Genomic DNA, 25,848 nt, shown 5'->3' with positions numbered 1-25,848 from the left:
TCTCCATGTTGGCCAGGTTGGTCTCGAACTCCGGGACCTCAGGTGATCCGGGCGTGAACCACCGTGAACAGCCTACACATTTATCTTGTTGCTCTTTTGGGTTCCCAAACGCCACAGAGTTCCAGAGGAGATAGGAAGAGTCATGGTGTCATTTCCCAGACTGGTAAATAGTGACCATGAGAGGGTAGCTATTGATTCATTGTGATGTCCAAGTTGAGACTGCTCCCTCTGCTGGACAGCTTTGTACAAGTACTGTCCAATACTGGCCCTGCATACACTCCTATATTCAGAGATGTAGGTGACAGGGGCTAGGACTGTAAAGATGACAGTCCCCACTCTGTTAAAATATGATATATCCCTCTAAGCAGGGGACCCCAACCCCCTCACCTGCATATCCAAGTCCCCATGAAAGCAAGAGGAACAGAGAGATGGAGGTGCCTGTGGGACCTTTTGATAATGCCCCAAAGTCTCCACTCTCGTACATCATCAGTCTGCTGCCTCTGGCAGAAAAGAAATCCTTCAACAAGTCCAAGAACATAAAGCATGTTATCATTCGGCTTGTGATCCACCAAGCCATGCACTAACACATCAGAGTCTGAACTCAGCACTTTGGTCTGTGTTCCGACTTCCAACCAATGATCTGAAAGAAACGTGGAAGGCTCATTCCCCATCAAATTTTTTTTTTGAGACACAGTCTTGCTCCGTCATACAGGCTAGAGTGCAATGACGCAACCTCGGCTCACTGCAACCTCCGCCTCCCGGGTTCAAGCAATTCTCCTGCTTCAGCTTCCCAAGTAGCTGGGATTACAGATGCCCATCACCACGCCTGGCGTGCTCCCCCAATTTTTTTTTATTTTATTTTTAGTAGGGACGGGATTTTGCCATGTTGGCCAGGCTGGTCTTGAACTCCTGATCTCAGGTGATTCACCTACCTCAATCTCCCAAAGTGCTGGGATTACAGGTGTGAGCCACTGGATCTGCCCCCAGTTAACATCTTTTAATAGTGCAGAGTTAACCTGACAATTATGATTATAAGCTTATAAAGTCCCTGGAGTCAGATATTCAAGGACAGGAAAAATAAAAAACCAAAAAATAAAATAAAAATAAAGTCCCAGCCAGTGGTCTCTACCTTGGTCATCGTGATGAGTTTCTCTGAGGGATCTTCCTGCTTCTTCCTGATAGTCCAGTGCCTCTCTACTTTCCTGCTGGGTTAACACACAACAAAAAATACATTAGACAAAATAAACGCAAACACTTTAAACGCGTCTGTAGTCGATGCCCTTTGGTAAAAGGGAATCCACTTTTCTTAGTGGTTTCTTCTTCTTCATCAACTTGTTTTTACGTAAGTCTCCAGGAAGGCTGCTACTAATGTTAAACAGGAGTAAAGAGCCAGGCAGGGCTGGACATGGTGATAGGCACCTGTAGTCTTAGCTACTTAGGAGGCTGAGACGGGAGAATCACTTGAAGCAGGAATTCCCAGGAGTTTGAGTCCAGCCTGGATAGCAAGACCCTGGACCCTGCCTCTTAAAAAAAGAAGAAGAAGAAGAAAAAAAATCCAGGGCCAGGCAGGCACCAGCAGCGTTGAGTGCTGTGACCTTCCTGGTTCTACTTATTTTCATGAGGTCTTGTATCATTCACCTGTGCAGTGCTCGATGCCTGGCATTTGCAGGAGTTTATTAGGGGAGGGAGAAGAAGGTCCTGACAGAGGTAATCTGGCAGAAGGAAGCAGGGTACCTCCAGGACCTGAGGGAAGACTGGTGTGACTAGAGCAGAGACTGAGAGAACTGCGCAGGGTTGGGAGGAGTTAGACCCCTATGGCCTTGCAGGCAGGTTGAGGACTTTGGTCTTTGAGAACAAATGGATAGCATTCAGGATTTAAAGCAGGGGAGCCAAAGGGTCAGACAGGTTTTTGTGGCATTCCCGGGATTAGCATGGATTGGGTTTCTTATCACATTTGATCCCTTCTTCCTTCTTTCCTTGAGTCATACAAGCTGCTTGGAATCCCTCCTCCCAGCAATCTCCATAACTGTGGTTATCAACCCTGGCTGCACATCAGAATTATTTGAGAAGTTTTAGAAAATATGATTCCCAGGATCTAACTCCAAATAATAACAGTCAGACTCTCTGGAGTTGGGGCATTTTAAGGCTTCTAGGTTGAGTTTGATATGCAGCCAGGACTGAGAATCATGCTCTTCTCTAGAGCATTGGAAGAGCAGCTCTTCAGTGTCAAAGTAACATGGCAGGTGGAGCTGGTGACCCAAGTAACTGTATGTCTGATGAGGCCAGCTCTGGGCCTTTGTCACCTGGATCCCTGCTCAACTCACAGCTTCATCTTGGTGCTAGAGCTGGAATCTGACATGAAGGGTCCTGGAAGTCTCTCCCGGGTTACCCTCATTCTGTAGTGACAGTCACCTTTCTACTTTGTTATCAAAGTCGCAACCTGCTTGAGAAGAGACAACTAATTATCTGCTATTCTGGCACTCTCTTTAACTCCGCTCTGAGTTCCCTCACGCGGTGGCTTTCTACCTTGTGCGTTCGTTTCTCACTTGTTAGCTTAGTATTTGTAGCTGATGATATATACTGACATAAAAAAGCTAACACAAGTAAATAATTTCCCTACTTTTGGGTTTCTTATTTTGGAGACAGAGCCAATTTTGGCTGGTACAGTTAAAAAAATCCCTGAATAAATGGAAAGGAGTAAGAGGCTAAGTTAGAAGCACAGGAAAGAGAAACTTAAAAAACAGGATCACTGGTTACAAAGCCTTTGAATCTAACAAGAAACCATATTGAGAGGGAGAGCCAAGTTTCCTCTTTTGGAAGAATTTTAATACCAAGAAGGATAAACTTTCAGTCTCAATGACGTGCAGCCATGAGCTTTCAGGGGCAAGGAATATTTTCTCATTTCATAGAGTGGGAGAGGGAGACAGAGAAACTCAGGGATTTGGAAAAATATTTTCAGGTGAGTCCTTGTTAGAAAAAAATAGTCTTAATATGAAACTCTGTCCATTCAATTGTATGTTGCATAGGAAAGTGTCAAAGAGCTATCATTTTTTAGTTATAAGAATACGCATGTGGCCGGGTGCAGTGGCTCACGCCTGTAATCCCAGCACTTTTGGAGTCTGAGGTGGGCGGATCATGAGGTCAAGAAATTGAGACCATCTTGGCCAACATGGTGAAACCCCGTCTCTAAAAAAAAAAAAAAAAAAAAAAAAATACTCTGAGCAATGTGTATAATATGCTAAAACTTGCATATACTATCTATCCATGTATGCATCTATATGTGTTTGCTTATATATGCATCATACATCCCAGGAAGGGGGACACAGGAAACTAACAAACAGCGGTTGTTTGAGGGAAAGGAACAGAGCAGCTGGAAGGCACACTGTTTTGTACTTAAATTTGAAAAAAAAAACCTCTTTTGAATATATTTCAGATTCAAAATTTGAATTAAAGAAACTAAGCCGGCTGGGCATGGTGGCTCAAGCCTGTAATCCCAGCACTTTGGGAGGCCGAGGTGGGTGGATCACCTGAGGTCAGGAGTTTGAGACCAGCCTGCCCAACATGGTGAAACCCCACCTCTACTAAAAAAAAAAAAAATACAAAAATTAACTGGGCATGGTGGTAGGCACCTGTAATCCTAGCTACTTAGGATGCTGAGGCAGGAGAATCGCTTGAACCCAGGAGGTGGAGGTTGCAGTGGGCTGAGATTGTGCCACTACACTCCAGCCTAGACAACAGAGTGAAACTCTGTCTCAAAAAAAAAAAAAAAAAAAAGAAAGAAACTAAATCTAAATAAAATGCTATGTCACTTTTAGTCTGAGTTACAAATGCCATGATTAAAACTGAGTGATGGAAACATAGGTAATAATTCTTGGTGAGTGAGCAAAACAAATGGAGAGACTGCAAATTCAAATCCCAGTTCTGTTATTCCAGCCAGTGCTTTTCCTCTGTTCATTCAGCTAATGAACATTTATTGAGTGTCTGCTGTGTGCCAGGTACTGAGATAGGCACTGGGGGCACAAAGATGAAAGATGTAGTTGTAGGACGCTCACAGACTTGTGGGGAAATGACAAGTCAGTTCGCAATGCAGCGTGATAAATGTTGTGGCAGATTATGACAGGTTTCTGCAGGGCCTCATGGGAGGTGAAGCTAAATTAGGCTGGGAAGGTTGTTTACCAGCAGACACAGTGCTAAATCTTGCAGTGAAGGGAAGGTAGAACAATTCCAGGCAGAGGAAGCAGCATGTGCTGGTTAGGGGATAGTTTGGTGCGGGGGCAGTGTGTGGACACTGTAAATTAGACACAGGCCAGATCTTGCATGTTACAGTTTAGAGTTTAAGAAAAATTGCACGTTATATATTTTTCTATTTGTAAAATAAATACATTGTTCATGCTGGGAATTTAACCAGAGGGCCAACGGGGACACAGTCAAGAATTTATAGCAAACCAGTGATAAGACTGAGCTGTATTTAGAAAGAGCAGTGGCAGTAGTGTGGTATTATAAGACCGGGGGAGGAGGAAGAGTCACAAACACTTCGTGAACACAAACTTCAGCATTGAAACCAACATGTGAGAGGCAGTTTCTCCAGTGGCTGAGTTATAGGTCCTACAGTCAGGCTGTCTGCACTAAAGTCCTAACTCCTACTCTTGCTGTCTACAGACCATGGGAGTTACTTAACCCCTGAGCCTCAGTTTCTTCAACTGGAAACAGACAGATGGTGGACAAACGATCTTGGGTTATCTGTCCTTGGAAAACCTTCCAGCCATCCTGCCCTCCACTCTCATACACAGCACCCTGTCTGGGCACATTACTTTTAGTACCACAGCAGGCTTTCTTGGGGAGCTGCTGGGATGGAGGAGCATGGGATGCAGGAGTCTGAGGTGTGGCCTCCAGCCTGCCTTGAGCTATCTGCATGGCTTATCATTGAACCTCAGCTTCTACACCTGTGAAATGGGAGTAATAATAAATAATCGTACAGAGTTCTCAAAAGGCCTAACCAGAAAAATACAATTGGAAATTCCATGTAACATACCATGTGATATAGGAATATAAATGACTAATTTCAGTACTTTCTTAATGATGGCATTTTTCTTTTGGAGCTAGAATAAACTCATAAATATTTTTTCCTGGCAATATTAGTCAAGTGTCCTGGAACCACTAAATCTTGAGACCACCTTGTGATTCCTCTACAACTTTCCTGCCAGGTGGTCATCAAGGCACATTTAAATGCTTCTGGAGACCAGAACTTATCTCCTAAGGCATGGTGCTCCATCTTTAGACAATGCCCTAAGCCACGTATTATTTCCCTGTTGTATGTGAAATCCACAGATTCAGGGGCAGCCCCCCTCTGCTTGGTGGGATGCATGTAAACCTGGCCACATAAGTAAAGCTTGGGACTGGCCTCAAAACAAGTGGGGCAGCTATAACTGTAGGCATAGCTGGCTCTTGTCCGTCCAGGCCAATTCCTCTACTTTGCATTTGAGGGCACTATGTGCTAACTGTGTGGAAACTGCGAGGTGGAAGCTTATTTCTCATTCTTCAGATGTTCTGGGCATAACATACACACCCTTTGATATCAACGTGGAGTATAAGGATATTCAATTCGGTATCTAACATTATTGCTATTTTCTTCCCTACTACCATGACCTATCCCTGATAACTTAAAAAGTCCCTGAAAAAAAACCCTCTATCCTTATTCATTCATCAATTACCATTTCTTTTTGAAAAACAAAATCGAGTTTTTAAAAACATGGTTCAAAAAATGTTTTTTCTTCTTTTTTGGTTTAGAAAACAGGCTGGTCTCGGCCAGGCACAGTGGCTCAAACTTGTAATCCCAGCACTTTGGGAGATTGCAGTGGGTGGATCACCTGAGGTCAGGAGTTCAAGACCAGCCTGGCCATCATGGTGAAACCCCGTCTCTACTAAAAATACAAAAAATTAACTGGGAGTGGTGGTGGGCACTTGAAATCCCAGCTACTGAGGAGGCTGTGGCAGGAGAATCTCTTGAGACTGGAAGGCGAAGGTTGCAGTGTGCTGAGATTGTGCCACTGCACTCCAGCCTGGGCAACAAGGGTGAAACTCTGTCTCTCTCTCTCTTTTTTTTTAAAGAGGCGGAGTCCATGTTCTCACTCATAGGTGGGTGTTGAACAATGAGAACACATGGACACAGGGAGGGGAGCACTACACACTGGGGTCTGTTGGGGGGAATAGGGGAGGGACAGTGAGGGGTGGGGAGTTGGGGAGAGATAGCATGGGGAGAAATGCCAGATACAGGTGAAGGGGAGGAAGGCAGCAAATCATGCTGCCACGTGTGTACCTATGCAACTATCTTGCATGTTCCTCACATGTACCCCAAAACCTAAAATGCAATTAAAAAAAAAAGGAATAATAATAAAAAAAAGAGGCGGAGTCTCGCTCTGTTGCCAGGCTGGAGTGCAGTGGTGTGATCTCAGCTCACTGCTACCTCCATCTTCTGGGTTTGAGTGATTCTCTTGCCTCAGCCTCCCCAGTAGCTGGGACTACAGGCGTGTGCTATCACGCCCAGCTAATTTTTGTACTTTTAGTAGAGATGGGGTTTCACCACGTTGGCCAGGCCTGTCTGGATCTCTTGACCTTGTGATCTGCCCACCTCAGCCTCCCAAAGTGCTGAGATTACAGGCATGAGCCACTGCACCTGACCAAAACTCAGTCTCAAGAAAAAAAACAAACAAACAGAAAAAAGAAAAGAAAAGAAAAGAGCCTGGTCTCAAACTCCTCAGCTCAAGGGATCCAAGCAGCTGGGATCCTAGATATGTGCCACCGTGTCCAGCATGGTTTGATTTTTAAATGAACCCAAATGTACTCTGGATCAATCATATATCCCCAAATCTAAGCCTGATATAAACACATTATTCTATATAATCGGCTAATGGCCTTCAGTGTTGTAAAGAGATTCTTAAAATGTGAGAATTTCACATGCAATAAATGGGAAATGAAGGAATGCTCTCCTATAGTAACATGAGCCTGCTTCTGCCACAACACTGTGCTGATATTTCCTGGTTCCTTGTTTATCTTCCCATTAGACTCTAGGCTCCTTGGAAGGTCCAGGATATAGATAACTCATCTTGTATGCTCAGTGCCTATCATAGTGTCTGATACACAGAGCGTGTTCAATATATGTTGGCTGAGGGGAACCGAATGATCAGTGGGAGAGAAAGTTTCCTATTGTCTCCACAGAACTTGGGTAGGACTAGAGGGAAGGTCAAAGTCCTGTGGGGTCAGAAAATCTTCCTGGAGCAGATGAAATTTGTCCACAGGAATGGAATTTTCTAGAAGGAGTGCTGGATGCTTAGCTAACATGATAAGCAGTGTTTTTGATTGGACAGGGCTCAGCTGAGGGCTGCAGTGAAGCTTTATAACAGATGGTTGAGCACAGGCACTGGAACTGGGCTGCCTGACCAAATCTTGCTTCTGCAATTTACCAACTGTGTGACATTTGGGAATTTACTTAGCCTCTCAATGCCTTAGTTTTCTCATCTGTAAAATGGAGTAATTCTATTTATTTGTGAATTAAATAAATGCATGTATATACAATTTAGGACAAAGCCATCCACAGAATATGTACTCAGTAATGTTAGCAACTGTGATTATTTTTTATCTTTCCATTCCTTTGTTCTGCCTTGACCTTTCTTGTCACCTACTATCATCCCCTGCAACCTGCGATGCTCCCTACATGCCCCAGGCAAAATGAATGACATGCATGTGGATAGGCAGGAGATACATGAATGACTGTATAGAATGAGATGGTTTCTGCACAGCTCAAGGTGTGGAGGGCAGCCTGTGTGCTGACTGTATAGAATGAGCTGGTTTCTACCCAGCTCCAGATGTGGAGGGCAGCCTGTATATGCTGACTGTATAGAAAGAGGTGGTTTCTACATAGCTCCAGGTGTGGAGGACAGCCTATGTGTTGACTGTATAGAACGAGGTGGTTTCTACATGGCTCCAGGTGTGGAGGGCAGTCTGTGTGCTCTTCTCTGTTTGAACTCACCATCTTTGTCTGTACTACCCTGAGACTGTGTCTTACTATACGGCAATCCCTAAGAACCTGGGAGCTACCATATCTGTAAGAAGGTCTAATTAGGGAGAGCTGTGAACACTGAGCATTTCTAGGAAAAGCCATGGTCTTTTTGGTAAATACTGGCCTGGGAGTCAGAAAGTGTACTGAGAGTGTACTTTGTGAGTCCTTTGGAAGCAGACCAAGTTGCCATTTCTGTGAGTCTTGAGGGAGGTGGATGGGAAAGTGGGCCTCAGGGATGACAACTCTTTTCCTTCTATAATACTGTGCCAAAATTACTGGACGAAATAAGTGTAACATGAAAGCATTGTGGATACTAAATATACAAGCAATTATTGTAGAATTCCCTACTTTGAATTCTGCAGTTCTTAGATGCTCCATATTTTCTTATCTCATTTCCTCAGCAGCTATCACCTTGGAACATGCCACACACTCTGCTTGCTTATTACGTCCGTTGTCTGTTCCCTGTACTATCCTGGAGCAGGGCAGGGATCTCGATCTGTTTTGTTCATTGATGTATCCCAAATGCCCCAAACTGCCAAACACATAGTAGACAGCAGGTGCTCAAATATTGGTTAAATGAATGGTAACTGTGATATTTCCTCCCAGAAAGTACAATTCATAATTCTTTCAGCCCCAAGAGAATAACTAAACTGTGGCTAAGAACAAAAGGGATAGTTTCACTAATGTAAGCTATGGAGCATGGCAATCGTTTTTGAATACTTGTAGAAAGCATCTTTTCTTCTGCAGTCCAGAATCATTCTCCTTTCCTGTATTTTTTTTTTCCTATGGAGATGGGGTCTCATATGTTGCCCAGGATGGAGTGCAGTGGCTGTTGCAGGTGTAATCATAGCACACTACAACCTTGAACTCCCAGACTCAAGTGATCCTCCCACCTCAATCTCCTGAGTAGCTGCAATTCCTTTTTAGAGTTTTCAGTACTCCATTTTCCTCTTCAGACATGCTTTCTCTTCCCATTCTCAGTCCCTGTGGCTCCAGGGTGGGCCAGTGGCTTTCATTTGGGTATAGATAAGTGACCTGCATTGGTTTACCTTCAGTTCTGGAATGATCTGGGAAACAGAAGATGGTGGCCAGCTTGCCACCCCTGGGGAAGAGCCTATCTAAGAGGAAGCCCTGAAAAGTGGAGCCCATTCAGGGACAGAGACAGATTTTGGGCAAATGCACAACTCTTAATCAAAGCCCCACCTTGTAGAACGGGGATTGGGGCAGCCCAGAGAATTAGGAGGGTGACCCTCATGACCTCCAAAGGTGCTGCCAGTCTATGGCACCAGATAGAGCCATCATCATGCACTAGGCAAGTATTTGGTTTCTTCTGCCCCGTTCCTGTCTTTCTCAGTCATTCTTATCAAGGGCCTGGAATATTTCCTCCAGGGTACTATGAAGGATCTGAGATTCATCCATGCCAGGCCTGGCTCTGTTCCTGGTCAGTTTCTTTGACTCCATGGCTATTTATTTCCAGTTCAGTAAGCTCTGAGGAGGGCAAAGAATAGGTAGGAAAGGGGCCCTAGACCAGAGGGTGTGGGATGAAAAGGATGGGTCAATTCATGGAGCATTTAATGAGCAACTTCCACGCGTCGGGCGATGTGTTCGACACTGGGGTGGGAGGGAGTATGGCAAAGATGGACAAATGCCATCCTCACTATAGAAACCCTCAGTACCCTTAACTTGAAATGAAGTTGAGCTTGAGAGATCAATGAACTCTTAGAGAACAGAAAGCAAGGCCAGATATCCAGAAAGGAATTTGCAGTTGACTTCTAAATAGCTCAAGAATCAGTCTTCTCTACAGTAGTAACATCAACTCTACCAAGTGATAGTGGTAAAACAGTAACAATTATTTTAGTTACTGTCAAGATAAAATGAATTGTATTTGCCTGTTTTATAAGGTGGTTTAAAGTTACTCTTTCTCCTCTCTGTTCCCTGTCCCCCACCACCCAAACCAGACACCCGACTGATTTGTCCCCGATGGCTGGCTGTGATTACTGTCCTAATTTGTTCTTTCCTCATCTGCTACAAACTGCCTATTTTCTGTCCTTCTGATAATGCAGGAGCTCTGAGGGACTTCTGAAGCTGTTTTTGTACCATGCAGAAGTGTATTAACTGGAATTCCTATGTTTGTGTCTATAAAACCCCTCGTCTTCTCAGTGTGAGATCACCTTCAGGAACGGCGTCATGTCGATGTGCAGCTTGCGCGTGTAAAATTCTTTTCTGTTTGAACATATCAGCCCTTTATTTATACAACTTTGAGGCTCTCCTGTCTTCTGAGCTGCTGCCTCCAAGGACTGCTGGGCTCCCTGTGAAGAGAAGCAGAAAGCCCAAACTTTCATATGAATGATAAACGGTGCAACAAGATCTAGTCCAAATCCCCAAATATTTATAGAAAGCAATTTTTAAAATCACTGAAACGGTAATAGGCAACACCTATTTTTACTGTTGAAGACACAGAGGACTGTATAGAGAGAAAACAGCCCAAGACTTTTATTAATTAATACCTACAGAAGTGGAAAAAGGGAGCTTCCTAGGTCCCAGGTTTTTTTTTTTTGAGATGGAGTTTTGCTCTTGTTGCCCAGGCTAGAGTGCAATGGTGTGATCTCAGCTTACCGCAACCTCCGCCTCCTGGGTTCAAGCAATTCTCCTGTCTCAGCCTCCCAAGTAGCTGGGATTATAGGCATGTGCCACCATGCCTGGCTACTTTTTTTTTTTTTTTGTATTTTTAGTGGAGATGGGGTTTCACCATGTTGGTCAGGTTGGTATATAATTCCTGACCTCATGATCTACTTGCTTCGGCCTCCCAAAGTTCTGGGATTACAGGCGTGAGCCACCCCACCCGCCCGTCCCAGGGTTTTAATTATTTCATTTAACCCTCACAACAATCCTGTAAGACAGGTACTGTTACTCCCATGATACAAACGAGGAAACCAGGAGGCTCTGGGAAGTTATGCAACTTGCCCAAGGCCATTAGCTGATATATGCAGAGCTAAAATCACCATCTGCTGAAGACTCCTTTTTAATGAGACCTTTTTGATACTTCTGTAGTTTCCATGAATGGTTATCAAATCTGCTTTGCAGCAAATATGGTTATAGCAAAATTCCAGTTTATTTCCAATATGACAAAATTGAATTTGATGTGTTAGGAAGACTGATTGGAACAAATGTAGCAGAGAGAGAAGGAAGAATGGGCTAACAGAGGAGTTTGGGAAGCCCCGGGTGCTCTCTGAACTTCTGGGCCATGCAAAGGGTGTCGCGTTTCAGGACACCACAGGGTTGGAGCTGAAGCTGCCCTCCAACCCATGCCCACACTGCAACCTGGGTGCTCCCTCCAAGATGCACACTGGACCATATCACTTCTCTGCTTGAAACCTTCAAAAGCCATTGCCCTCAGGCTTTTGAAGGTTTCTGCCTGGTCCTGGATGATCTCTCCTGCCTCATTCAGTCATTCAACAAATATTTATTGGGTGCCTTTTCTATGCCAGGCAGAGCAGTTAGGGCAGTGCCCAAAGGGACGAAAGTCTCCACCCTCATGAAGAGTACACATCCATTCCACTGAAAGGGAAGAGAGAATCAACAAGGAACTGGAACATAAGTACCTGTGAAGGTGGTTTGTGTTAGGGAGAAAAAGAAAACACAAAGTGGGCTAAGGGAATAGCTGGGGATGGAAGTGGAGGCTGCAATTTTAAGCAGGGAGTCAAGGAAGGTCCCATGAAAAAGCAATGACTAAGCAAAGCTCTGAAGATGGTGAGGGAGGGTTCTAGGGCCTATCTGCATGAAGTGTTTACTTCACGATGCGAATAGCAGGTGCAGGGAGCCACATGGACACCAGCCCCTGAGCTCCTGGAGCAAGGCCTTTGCACATATCCTTCCCTCTCCCCTTTTGACTCTTCGTCATCCTTCAGGTCTGGCTTCCCTGTGCCTGTGACCTCGTAGAGCATGAGCACCTTCCACCATTGCCACAATAATTGCTCAGGCTCGTGCAGCCATCTCTCCTCCCCCTCTAGACTGGAAGCCCCCTGAAGGCAGGAACCATGGCTGTTCCATTCCCATTGTCCCAGCAGTTTCTGACTCAGGGTCTGGAAATGAACACACTTGATACATATTTGCTGAACAAAAGAGTAAGTAACAGGTTATGGCCCACTTCAATGCAAAGTCAGTGCTTGGGTGGTTTTTCATTTATCCATTAAACTGATATTTATCAAGTGCATACTATATGTCAGCACACATAAGCAACATTATGCTTTTAGGTAGTGACTAGTCTGTGAAGACAATGCAATGGTGCTAGGAGGGAGGGCAATGAGAAGGGGGTGGCCACTTGCTTTGGGTGATCAGGGGAGGCCTCTCTGAGGAGGTGACATTTGAGCAGAGCCCTGGATGACAAGCTGGAGCCGGCCCTGGATGGATCTCTATCTTTAGCAATCAGGGTAGCTGATATCTCTGTGGTCTGATTATTTATTTATTTATCTATTTATTATTATTTTTTTTGAGACAGATTCTTGCCTTGTCGCCAAGGCTGGAGTGCAGTGGCGGGATCTCGGCTCACTGCACTTCTGCCTTCTGGGTTCAAGCGATTCTCCTGCCTCAGTCTCCTGAGTAGCTTGGGATTATAGGTGTGTGCCACCACACCTGGCTAATGTTTGTATTTTTAGTAGAGTTGGAGTTTTGCCATGTTGGCCAGGGTGGTCTTGAACTCCTGACCTCAGGTGATCCACTTGCCTTTGCCTCTCAAAGTGCTGGGATTTATAGGCGTGTGAGCCACTGTGCTTGGCCTGTGGTCTGATTACTTAGAGGTAAGCAGGGGATCTTTGAAAAGGAAAATGGAATTCCCGATAGGCCTGTCTGTCCTAGCCTTCTGGGCTCCATCTTTGGCACTGTGAGGCACCCCTCTGTTTTCTGAGTGGTACAGCAATCACAACCGATACGTGCAGCTTTTGGGTATGCTGAGAGCAAAGGCAAGAATAAATAGTGATCAGGAGTCAAGGTCTCTAAAGGTAAAGGAGGAAGAAGAAAACACAAGGTTAAATGGAAGGGAAGGAAAGTAGGAGAACTGAAGAAAGCAGAGATGCCTGAAGGTTTTTTATTTCTTTTCTGTGAACACTTTGGTGGAGATGATTAAAAAACTAATGGAATGGCCGGATGTGGTGGCTTATGCCTGTAATCCCAGCACTCTGAGAGGCGGAGGTGGGTGGATCGCTCGAGGCCAGCAGTTTAAGACCAGCCTGGTCAACACAGCAAAACCCATTTCTACTAAAAATACAAAAATTAGCCAGGCATGGTGGTGCACACCTGTGGTCACCGCTACTTGGGAGTATGAGGCATGAGAATTGCTTGAACCTGGGAGATGGAGGTTGCAGTGAGCCGAGATCGTGTCACTGTACTCCAGCCTGGGCACAGAGTGAGACCATCTTAAAAACAAGCAAAAAAAAAAAAAAAAACCCCAAAAAATAAAAAAACTGATGGAACGGTGAAATGTTTTAGCAGAAAAACAGAACCCGTCCCTTCACCTATATTGTGCTGTGAATACTTTAATATTTTTATGTTCTGCTAAAAACACCTGGAAGCCTTTCTCTTCAGTAAATGAAGCAATAAAGATTAACGAGTTAATTTGGTAAAGCTGGTTTGAATTGCACAGAAGGCATTGCATAAGTACTTGGCATTTAAAAAGTTATCTGACATTTAAAAGGAGATGACTGTTAATGAATTCAAGAGCTAATCTTACACTCTGACAGAGTGAGCCATGGAAAATCCAGGATTATTATCTTGCTGTAAACACAATGTGACTCAGTTGAGCTATCAAAAAAAAAAAAAAGCTATTGCTTGTGTACAAATATCTAGACTCACACACATATATAATATAGCAAAAGTTAAAGAGAACATCCATGAAAATTACAGACACGTCTATTTCCTTCCTTACTCTTGCATTATAATATCTGAGCTACAGATCCAAGGAGAAACCCTTCTCCCCAGTGATTTTTCCTCCTCCTTTCAGCTGGTGTATTTTAAAGGGTCACTACCCTTTAAAATGGGTCGGCTCTCCAAACAGACCTTGGAACGTCTAACATTAAGAAGGAGAGGAAATTCTAAACCCAAGTGGCTGCGTCTCCAGCCCTGGGTCCCACAGAGCCACCAGAGATAAGGATCTGTCCTGTGGGTGTCCCTCAGGCCCTCCTCATTACCTCTCCCACTTCTTTCTAATTGGGGTTCCCCATCTTTGTAGCTGCAGCTTAATGGCTCCAAGAAGAGCGATTGTCCCTCATTAAGGAGGCTGCAACACTCTCGCTGTCTAACTGCCTCCCACGCAGCTCACGACTTCATTCTGGCAGAGAGCAAGCTGCCAGGAGGCTCCGGGAACCTGTGGGCAAGCTGAGCTGGAGGAAGAAACAGAAGGGAAGAGGGCCTTTGTAACCAAGATCTGAAATATGCTTGGGAACACACCCCGCCATTATCTTCATGCTTGAATAGTGGGTGGGGGGACTGAAACCCTTAGGTGGTCTCTCAAGTGGCCACATCAAACCTCTGTGCACACAGGGCCTTTGTCCCCTCCTGTGAGTAAACACAAAGAAGAGTCAGTCCCTTCTCTGACCCCCAGGTTCCCCTTGTTGGTTAAGAGTCTGACTCCTCTTGGTGGCTCTGAGTCCTGGGGGCACAGAGAGAGCTGAGAGATTTAGTTCCTGGGGGTAGGGGAGAAGGAGGCTGGGACCCTGAGCTTCCCTGTCCTCCCTCCCCCTGCTAGGGTAGGGGAACCAAATCCTGGAAGGGGCCCTTCCTGCAGGAGGGAGGGAGCTGGCAACTTTCCTCGTGGTTGGCCTTCCGGCCCTGTTGCTCCTTGCCCACGGCAGCCTAAGGACCTAAAAGTGGGCAGCGGGGATCGGGCCACTGGTGGGGTTGAGTGTGCCTGGGACTGCCTGGGCTCCCTGAGATGGGGCTGCCTAGAGAGGAGATCCCAGTGGGCCGGGCACTGTACACACTGCTAATCCCAGGCTGACTTGGAGGGATTAGCATCTGTGTGGCAAGGCCAACCTCCCCGGCTACCCCCAAGGTCCTCACTCAGGTTCTGTCTATGTCTAGGTTTCCCTGGCTGGAAGGTAGGAGGCCTCCAGTGTGCAGGGGGTCAGACGGATGCCCAAGATCTTAGCTCAGCAACCCTGCCTGCCCACAGACCTCTTTCTGAGGAGCAGCAGAACCCCCAAGCCACAGCGGGCTTCCACCCACACAAATGTGCCCAGCAGTCCAGCGCCTGTCACCTGGGTTCATCCTGCTTGTCTTGGCCACCTGAGGTCCAGGTCCACTTTTTACATTCTACAGGCAATTTGGTGCTGGTGAAATGGGCTGAGTGGGACATTTTGTGAGGGCTCCACAAGTAGGCACGATGGAGACAAAATTAGTTTGGTGGCCAAAGAAGAGCTTTCTTGTCCTCCTGTCAGAAATTTTTGTCTTCATCTATTTATTTATTTATTTTTAGATGGAATTTTGCTCTTGTTGCCCAGGCTGGAGGGCAGTGGCACGATCTCAGCTCACCATAACTTCTGCCTCCTGGGTTCAAGCGATTCTCCTGCCTCAGCCTCCTGAATAGCTGAGATTACAGGCATGTGCCACCATGCCTGGCCAATTTTGTATTTTTAGTAGAGATGGGGTTTTTCCATGTTGGTCAGGCTGGTCTTGAACTCCTGACCTCAGGTGATCCACCCGTTTTTGGCCTCCCAAAGTGCTGGGATTACAGGCGTGAGCCACCGTGCCTGGCCAGTCTTCATCTATTTTTTAATGTCTCCGACTCTACAGAAGGAGATATTACATCCTCCTGAGTATTTAGCAAATTAGCTGAACAGTTGGCAAACATGAGACTCGGAAGAGAAACATGGCAACCTCGGAAGAGAAACATGGCAACCTCCAGTCCTCGCCTTTGTGAGGGGCTCATTTCATGACTGGCTAAGTCATGAATCTTTCTGTGCCTCAGCTTCCCTCGCTAGAAAATGGGGCTAAGCTCATTGTTCTTTTCCAGGACATTTTGAATATTGAAACTGGACACTTTCATTCCAGGGCTTCTACTATCTGGAAGGAAATCTTATCCGTGAGTTCTAATTGATAGTGTCTTCAACATAATTATGTGCTTTGTTGATGTAACAGAATCACTGTTTATCTGGCTTAGCAGAAGCTGGAGGAGAAAAATTTCAAGCCAAAATAGTGATCTCTTCTGCCCCAAGGGGAGTAGAAACCAGCTTTTTCTGTGAGGGGGTGGGTAGCTGTATTCAGGCTGGAACCGTGCCTGTGTTTGAGAGATGCCACATTCTATTTTAGACTGGGAAATGGGAGGTCGGGGGTGAAAGGTGCGAAATCTGAACAACCCCCTAGCTCCTTCCAACTCAAAACTGGAACTCAACATGGTGTAACTTCCTTGTTTTGTTGGGTCTGGTGGGACTTCTCCAATCTGACAACCGACAGACAGGGAATCTCAACTTGCAAAATGATTCCACTGTGAAAAGGTAATTTTTAAGTCAGTTGGTTTTTACAAGGAAAAAAATGGTGTTTTGATTCCCAGACTCGCCCATAAAAGTTGATCTAACCCAAATTCAGCTGGACTATGGAGGCGAGGTAGTCCTGGTCATGTGGGACAGCAGAAGCCTGGAAGAAGAGAAAGAAAATTGTCCTTTCTTTTTCTTTCCTGGCTCTCCACACTTTCCTGACTCCTTCCCTTCCACTAGGGTCTTCTGTCTTCTGATGTCTAAATTTTGCAGCCCTGTGCTGTGGGCCTTGGGGTCCTGCCGACACAATGCTCCTGGCCCCCAAATTCCCTGCCTCCCCTCTGCTCCAGGCCTTCAGCTGTGCTCCCTTAGGTATAGGGGGGAAGCAATTAAAAAAGTTTCACAAGGAAGTATGAGGAGCCAAAAATAATCTCTAATAGTTAGAATTTTAAGCAGTGAAACACAGTGAACCTTCCAGTAGGCATGGAAGATGTTTGGGAGGCTGGGAGAGGGATGCTTGAATTGGGGGTTGGGTATGGGAAAGGGAGAAACAATTGGTAGATTGACTCATAGCCCTCCTTTAAATGCTTCCTACTTTTCAAGCTTCTCCTTCTCCACGTCTAAACCCTTAGATTGTGTACACAAGCTCCAAGTTCTGTTCTATAATGGCTTTCAAGGCAAGGGACACGGGAGTATGATAGCAATTATTATAATGTACTGAAGGCTGCCTGCTCCAAGCATTGTGTGAATCCCTTTCCATATGCTTCTTCTAATCCTCGTCATGACCCCATCAGGGAAACATTATTACCCTATGAGGAAACTGAGTTGTATTTTTAGTATAGACAGGGTTTCTCTATGTTGGTCAGGCTGGTCTCAAACTCCTGACCTCAGGTGATCCATTCCCCACCCCCCATGGCTTCCCAAAGTGCTGGGATTACAGGCATGAGACACTGCACCCAGCCTGTTTATTTTTGAGACAGAGTATCGCTCTGTCACTCATACTGGAGTGCAGTGGTGTGATCAAGGCTCACTGCAGCCTCGACCACCCAGGCTCAAGCAATCCTCCTGCCACAGCCTCCTGAGTAGCTGGGATTACAGAAATGCACCACCACACCTGGCTAATTTTTTTTTTTTGAGACAGTTTTGTTCTTGTCGCCCAGGCTGGAGTGCAATGGAACGATCTTGGCTCACCACAGCCTCCACCTCCTGGGTTTAAGTGATTCTCCTGTCTCAGCCTCCCGAGTAGCTGGGATTACAAGCACCTGCCACCATGCCTGGCTAATTTTGTATTTTTAGTAGAGACAGGGTTTCTCTATGTTGGTCAGACTGGTCTCAAACTCCTTAACTCAGGTGATCCACCCGCCTCAGCTTCCCAAAGTGCTGGGATTATGGGAATGATCCACGGTGCCTAGTTTATACCTGGCTAATTTTTTATAGAGACGGGATCTCCCTCTGTTGCCCAGGCTGATCTCAAACTCCTGGGCTAAAGTAATCCTCCAGCCTTGGCCTCCCAAAGTGCTGGGATTACAGGTGTGAGCCTCTGCTCCTGGTCTAGAAGTTGGGATTTAAATGCAGCTTTATTGGATTCCCAAATGTCTAGGCCTCTTTGATAGTGCAGTTCATGTGTGAATGGGGCCCTATTAATCCTGACATCTATTTCCTTATCTGTAAACAGGGATAATAAGTGTACCAACTACATGGGGATGTTGTAAGGATGAGATAATCCTAAACCCTGTCCATAGCAACACTCAAACACATTGGCTGTTATTACCATTTAAAAAGACCCTCTTGGCCAGGTGGGTGGCTCACTCCTGTAATGCCAGCACTTTGGGAGGCTGAGGTGGGTGGATTACCCGAGGTCAGGAGTTCAGGACCAGCCTGGCCAACATGGTGAAACCCAACTCTACTAAAAGTACAAAAATTAGCCTGGCATGGTGGCCAGGTGCCTGTTATCCCAGCTGCTTGGGAGACTGAGGCAGAAGAATGGATTGAACCCAGGAGGCAGAGGTTGCAGAGAGCCGAGATTGTGCTACTGGACTCCAGCCTGGGCAATAGAGCGAGACTCCATCTTAAAAAAAAAAAGACCCTTTCAAGAGAACGGGGAGATAATTGTTAAAGCTTGTGATACTATTCTTTCTACTTTTACATATGTTTGACATTTTCCATGATACAAAGAAAAAAGGAAAAGGAATTAACTAGGCAGATATTATGTGTCACTAGCAGCCAAGACATCAATTAATACAGACTTATTGGAATAAATGACAGTTGCAGGGAAAATTCAACAAATAAAAGCCTTGATTTTGTAATTAAAAACAAACCGCTCTCAGGAAATTAGCCTTAAATTGTCTACGGCGTTTTTGGGCAGACAAAGTAATCCTGTGGGCAAGGTTGAACCAGAAGATGAAGTTTGCTTAGATCTTCAAAAAGCCTTTGAATCAAGTTCCACAACCAAAGCTATTTACAAAACCAGAGGTGGGGAGGGGGAGAGGGAGGGAGGGAGGGAGGGGAGGGGGAGAGAGAGAGACAGAGAGAGAGAGAGAGAGAGAGAGACAGAGAGACAGAGGGAGAGAGGAAGAGAGAGAGAAGGGAGAGTGAGCACAGGCATGGAACTAGGGGAACTGTTGCAGTGTCTTGGAAAACAGAGCTGACTTTAGACACAAGAAACAAAGGCAGGGTAGGGAGTCAAGAGCATGTTTCTTGATGGGGAAATAGAGAAAGCGAATTATCTTAGGCATCAGTGCAGAGACCAATCTTACTTGTCCGCCTCACAGAGATCTCTAAAAAGGATGCCTAGTGACATACCCAAGTCTGCACATGACCCAAAGCTTTTCCAGAGAAGGAAAAACCAAATCATAATGACCAATAGCAGGAAGCGCCCAGATTTTGTGAATTGGGGGGTAAATATCAGTTGACCTTCCATCTCATTATCACTGAAAATACAACAAGTGCAATTTCTAAATCTTAGAGGAGATGGCATTTTTCTATCCAGAACATGGACCTTAATGTTACTGACAGATTTATTTGTTAATATTTATTTATATAGTGATAGGGTCTCACTTTTTTGTCCTGGCTAGTTTGGAACTCCTGGTTTCAAGTGATCCCCCCACCTCGGCCTCCCAAAGTGCTGGGATTACAGGAGTGAGCCACCATACCCAGCCTGTTGATTTATTTTTGAGTGGCTCCCATGTACCAGGAACTGTGCCAGACACAAGGAATACAAAGGCAGGTAATAGGCTTAAACAGAAGGCAGGGTAGGGTATGGCTTAGAAGGACTCTGAAATAAAAGGTTACCTTTGTACCCTTGTACAAAACATAGTGTGTCTACAGGTGGTTTATGTTTTGGTGTGTGTGTGTGTGTGTGTGTGTGTGTGTGTGGTTTCTGGTCCTGAAAGAGGTGAGCTGAGGGAGATATGGACACCATCTGTGAAACCAGCAAGGAAACAGATTGGGTAAACACAGGTTTATTCAAACCAAATCGTGGTGTGCTAGAATTACAGGTTACTCTTTGAAATCCAAAAGAGGTAAATGTAGGATACATAAGATCAAATATGAATTTATACTGTTGTAAATTGATGAACTCTGAGCTCAAGAGTTAGTATAGGTTGAAACAGAAGTGGAAAAAGGGACGTAACACCAATTTAACAGGATTTTTAGGATCCTACCCAAGCTCTAAGCCCCACAAAGCAAAGAAACAAAACCCAAGAGAAGGTCTGTGAGAAAGGAAGTTTGTTCTCCCCAGCTTGGAAACAGTTTACACAAAGGGAGAAAAGTGACAATGTGAAAACTGGTGAGAGGCTTTCTTTCTTATTTTAAACAAAGAGATGCAGTCATTTTTGGGAAATCTAATTAAGGTTTTGAGCTCGTACTTTGATACTCTTTACCGAGAACCTCTGCTCCAACAGCTCTATAAACAAGCGGGCTCAGCGCTTTCCCCAAGCCTACATAGATGGATCTGGATGGATGAGCGTTTTATGGTCTGCGTTCCAATTTTTCAGAAAGATGAATTCATTGTCCCCCAAAGTCTGGAGTTAGAGGGATAAAATGCCAAAAAGGGATTGAGATCCTTAAGAGGAAAATGCCAATGACTCTATTCAATAATCTAGTAAAAGCCTGATTAATGTTAAATATTTTAAACCAATGATAATTAGCTAAAAAATAATGGTGCTATGGTGTGGACGCCTGTTCAGTTTACTGTATACTTGTCATATACTGAGTCTTAGATTATTTTATGCTAGACTTGAATAAAACCAGCTCTCTTCATGATCAATCTTTCCTTCTTATAGGGGTAATTTAGAAAAAGGCAAAACAATGAAAAAAAAAAAAAGACCAGGAAAACAAAGTAAAAAACAAAATATAGCTAAATTTCATGCTAAAGAGCATGATTGCTCTTTTTAAAATGCATTATTTGCAAGTCTTTTCCTTATAGATACATTTTTTAAAAACATAGTTGCAATCGTAGTAGACTTATTTTGATTTCCACTTTTAAAATGTTAAATTAGGCTGGGCGAGGTGGCTCAAGCCTGTAATCCTAGCACTTTGGGAGGCTGAGGTGGGTGGACTGCCTGAGCTCAGGAGTTTGAGACCAGCCTGGACAACATGGTGAAACCCTGTCTCTACTAAAATACAAAAAAAAAAAAAAGTAATCCCAGTTACTTGGGAGGCTGAGGCAGTAGAATTGCTTGAACCTGGGAGGTAGAGGTTGCAGTGAGCTGAGATGGTGCCATTGCACTCCAGCCTGGGCAACAGAGTGAGACCCCCATCCTCAAAAAAAGAAAAAAGTTAAATCAGTGGTTCTCAACTGGAGGTGATTTTGCTCCCCAGTGGACATTTATCAGGATCTGGAAACATTTTTGATTGTCACAACTGGGGAGGGCTGTGGCATCTATTGGCATCTAGTAGGTAGTGGCCAGGGACATTGCTTAACAACCTATGTCAACAGGAAAGTTCCCCACAACAAAGACAGTCTGGTCCAAAATGTCAATGGTGTTGCCTGTGTTAAACATTAATATTAAATTTCTGTTTCTGGTACGAACGATCATCCTTTTTTAGTGCTGGAATTAAACCTTTCACTGAGGGTGAAACTGCCATTGCAAAATTATAACTGAGACAGTGAAAGATCTGACCTAACCAACTCCATCATGATTGTAACCTCCAGGCTGTCCTTGTTCATTCCTGCGTGTAGGCTGAACTAACTTTGGGATAAACTCAGTTTATAGTTTAACTTTGAAACAAAGACAATAACAGCCCTTTCCCAAAACAAACTCCCTTCCTACCTGGGAAGTAGACCGTCTTCGCAGGACTAACAAATTCACCACAAAATTAGAAATTATGGTTTAGGAGTCATGTGGCTGGAGGCCACAAGATTCTAAACCTCCCCAAAATGATTTCTCTGATGTTAGACTCAGGCTGTTTTCAGTTTTTCTCAATTGTTTTTTTGAGATGGAGTTTTGTTCTTGTTGTCCAGCCTGGAGTGCAATGGCACAATCTTAGCTCACTGCAACCTCTGCCTTCCAGGTTCAAGCAATTCTCCTGCCTCAGCCCCCTGAGTAGCTGAGATTACAGATGGCTGCCGCCATACCTGGGTAATTTTTGTATTTTTAGTAGAGGCAGGGTTTCACCATGTTGGCCAGGCTGGTCTCGAACTCCTGACCTAGTGATCCACCCGCCCTGGCCTCCCAGGGTGGTAGGATTACAGGCATGAGCCACCGAGCCTGGTCTAGTTTTTCTCTGTTATAGATAATGCTGCAAAGGACATCTTCACTGACATTTTTTTTCTGTTGAATTATTTCCTTAGGATAAATTCCCAGGAGTCAGAAATATATAATCAATGGATATTTTCTGTTTTTTCATGTTTCATGAGTTATATTGCCATTTTGTTTTACAAAGGGATTGAACCAAGACTGATTCACCAGAAGCGTCTATTAGTTTTACCAAAACCCTGGCAGCCCTGGGTGTTACCATTTAAAAAGAGTAAAAGGAGGCACAAATCTCAAATATAAGATGGTACTTACAGTTTGCCTCAATATGCATTTAAATTGCTAATCGAGATGAATAATTTTTTTCGCATTTATTTTCTGTTACTCCTTTTGGATATGAATTGTTTCTATCTTTTGCTTATTTTTCTCATTATGGTTCTCAATGTTTTTCTTTCAGAATTGCAGGTAATCTTTACTGAGTGTAGATAGTAATGTTAAAGTTAATGAAATTATTTTACTTTTTTTTTCAGTTTTACTTTCTCCCACCACTGTCTAGCTATGTTAATATTTCCTCCTGGAATTTTCACTTATAATATTAATACTCTTTTTAGGTGCTGGTCACCTTACCCAACCTGCGGCCTCTACACAGAGAGGCCTTGGGGGAGAGGAAAAGCTTCTCCAGTGATTGATGTCAGTGGCCCACCGAGGTAAGAGCAATACTCGGTCTCTGAAGGTATCCCAGAAACTAATTTCCCTTAATCAAATGAAGGGCCTTAGGAGGAGCCACAAGGCAGAAATGAAAATAAATCTGAAGGAGAATACCAAATTCTGTGAGGAGTTTGAAAGACCTGCATTAAAAAAGGGCAGCGTACCTTTAGGACTTCAGCACTGGCGATGCTCCATATGCAGTTATTAATATGCAAAAAATGCCTTCATAAATACTTGATTCTGTTCACAGTGGGGAAGCAGTTCATTTGAAAGAGGAAATGGGAGCTTGGAGTTGAAACATGTCTGCTTGTCTCCTTTTTCTTTTTTCATTGCTCTCTTTTCATCTCCACATTTCCCCTTGTAGTTTTCTTTCCCCCGCCTCCCCACCCACTCACCCCCTCTTCCAACTCCTAGGAAGTTGCTGATGTCAGTTGCTACTCTCATTTCTTTTGATGGATTCACCGCTGAGACCCCACTTCTCGGGTCAGGTGTGGAAGGGGTGCCTTGGGAGCCGTTCCCACCGTTTGCCATCCTGATCCTGTGTTGGAGGAAGGAGCCTAACCCTTTCTGCTCCCACTGCAGCGTGAACAGCCTCTGAGGAGACAAGGTGACGGCTCTCCCATCGCCGCAGTAGGGCCTCCGGAGAAGCCTCCAGCCCAGGAAACCATCACCCCAGCCTCTACAGAGCACGGCGTGGCTTTCTCCCCAACCCACACGCCAGAGATTGTTTTCCAAATCTAGGTCTGCGACTTCTTATTAGAGGGTGGTAATACCAGAATATCCACCCTTGGCATGTCTTCCCCTCTCTCAGCTAGCACTGTGATAAAAGTACAAGTCTTTCATGTGACTGAACCCCTAATCGGGTCTGATCCTGAGGAAGGGAGGTAGTGGGGAGTCAGTGGGGGAACTGATGGAAAGGAACGGCTGCTAAGATCAGTATTGTGTCCTCTGCTTCAGGGTGGGAAAGGCCGCAGGGGAAGGAATCCCCTGGATTGCCAGTGGCTCAAGGTAGGGAACTGAAGTCGGCTGGGCAGAAATTTGTTCCTAAATGTGTTTCAGATGCTTTATAATAAACATGAAATTAGTCATTGCCTTGGAGTAGGCCGAGGAAGTAGTTAAAACTGAAGTCAGTGATTAATCTAGTAAGAGGCCATTAGCCTGGAGAAATGAGCTGGGGTGCAGGGGGCCAGGAAGTCACCCCCACCTCCCTCCCACCCTGTTTTCTCTGTGTTTGGGACTAGTGGGGGTCCCTAGACTTCTCCTCAGATGCCTTTTCTTTCCAGGGTTGCTTGTAAAGGAATTGGGACTACTGTGTCTTAGACAAACCAATGGGTTCTGGTAGGAGCCACCCTGCCGGTTCACGTAGGAAGCAGGCGCAAGGGCTTCTGAGCCAGCTGAGTTTCCACAGCCTTGCAGGGGAAACTGGAATGAGAGTTTAAGACTCCTTGCTCTGGTGTTCCTTTTTCTGACTGCAAAGTTAATAATTCAGCCTAGGATTTAATTTGACATGTTGAGCCCATCTCTCTCTCTCTCTCTCTTTCTTTCTTTTAAATGGATTCTTGCTCTGTCACCCAGGCCAGAGTGCAGTGGCGTGATCTTGGCTCACCGCAACCTCCACCTCCCGGGTTCAAGCCATTCTCCTGCCTCAGCCCCCCAAGTAGCTGGTATTACAGATGCGCCTGCCACCTCACCAAGCCAATGTTCGTATTTTTAGTAGAGATGGGGTTTCACCATGTTGGGCAAGCTGGTCTTGAACTCCTGACCTCGTGATCTTCCTGTCTCAACCTCCCAAAGTGCTGGGATTACAGGTGTGAGCCCACTGTGCCTAGCTGAGCCCATCTTTGATTGCAGGTGATAGTAGGTCTTGTGGAACAGGACTGTGGGGCTGTGTGAATTTGGAGTGTGTTTGGGGTATGTGAGGCCTTTGCATTGCCTTTGGGGTTACAGAATTATCAAAATATACCATATTATGTTTTCCTTAGTCACAGACTCTTTAAAAAAACTCTGTTTCTAGATCCCTTATATGGAATGTCTGCAAAGTGGGCATTTAAAAAATGCAAATGTTGATTTTGTAGCTGCTTGGAAGCTGGGAGGAGCTGCTCAGCCGTGTTTCACCTTAGTGGAGGCCTGACCCAGGCCTGGGGTTGTCACAGAGTTCAAGTCCTACCTCAGAGCCCAGCTCAGGCATGCAGATGAAAGCAAACCTGTTTCTTTTCTTTTCTTTTTTTTTTTTTCTGAGACAGAGTCTTGCTCTGTCACCCAGGCTAGAGTGCAGTGGCGCAATCTTGGCGCATTGTAACCTCTGCTTCCCGGGTTCAAGCAATTCTGCCTCAGCCTCCTGAGTAGCTGGGATTACAGGTACCTACCACCACACCCAGCTAATTTTTGTATTTTTAGTAGAGACGGGGTTTCACCACATTGGCCAGGCTGGTCTCAAACTCCTGACCTCGTGATCCACCTGTCTCGGCCTCCCAAAGTGCTGGAATTACAGACGTGAGCCACTGTGTCCAGCTGCAAACATGTTTCTATTATCATTATATATAGTGAGTTCTGGGGGAGAAGAGAAAGCCAGGCCATGGCAGGAAGGAAGGTGGAGAGAATGGAGAAATCAAGATCATGGCCCAGAGGTGTCACCCAGCAGGGTGAGACCTGCGAGGCCCCTGGAGCTGCGCGTGCTGCCTCTGCCTCAGATTCTCTGAGGCCCTGGATTCAGTTCTAGGAATTCCCCTGAGTTGCCTCTCTAGAGAGAATTTGAAGACAGTTCCAGCTTCAAAGCTTCCAAGGAAGGAACAAACTTATAAATATTTGTGTACACACGTCCTTGAACTACTAATAGATATTCTTTTTTTTTTTGAGACAGGGTCTCGCTTTGTCACTCAGATTGGAGTGCCGCAGCATGATCTAAGCTCACTGCAACCTCCAC

At 45.1% G+C, this 25,848-nt stretch overlaps 1 protein-coding gene across 29 annotated transcripts in view; it reads right to left on the bottom strand.

The window, feature by feature from the left end:
• Window positions 1-25,848, bottom strand: part of KIAA2012 (KIAA2012 ortholog) — a 128,999-nt gene that overhangs the window by 33,229 nt on the left and 69,922 nt on the right. For 17 of the 29 annotated variants that reach the window (XR_013519043.1, XM_078328190.1, XM_078328191.1 and 14 more), the window contains 2 exons: window positions 10,228-10,365; window positions 1,130-1,205 (listed from right to left, as the gene is read on the bottom strand). Coding sequence is in view for 28 of the 29 variants with exons in the window: in XM_078328190.1 (XP_078184316.1) it covers window positions 1,130-1,205; window positions 10,228-10,365 (214 nt within the window). In the remaining variant the exon portion in view is untranslated. The remainder of the gene's footprint in view (window positions 1-1,129; window positions 1,206-10,227; window positions 10,366-25,848) is intronic. The other 12 variants (XM_078328192.1, XM_078328193.1, XM_054257795.2 and 9 more) reach the window with 1 other exon arrangement.

The sequence above is a fragment of the Callithrix jacchus genome, chromosome 6 (assembly GCF_049354715.1).
Source record: "Callithrix jacchus isolate 240 chromosome 6, calJac240_pri, whole genome shotgun sequence".
Lineage (NCBI taxonomy): Eukaryota > Metazoa > Chordata > Mammalia > Primates > Cebidae > Callithrix > Callithrix jacchus.
Note: the sequence above shows the minus strand (reverse complement) of the source record. Positions and strands in the feature narration are given on the sequence as shown.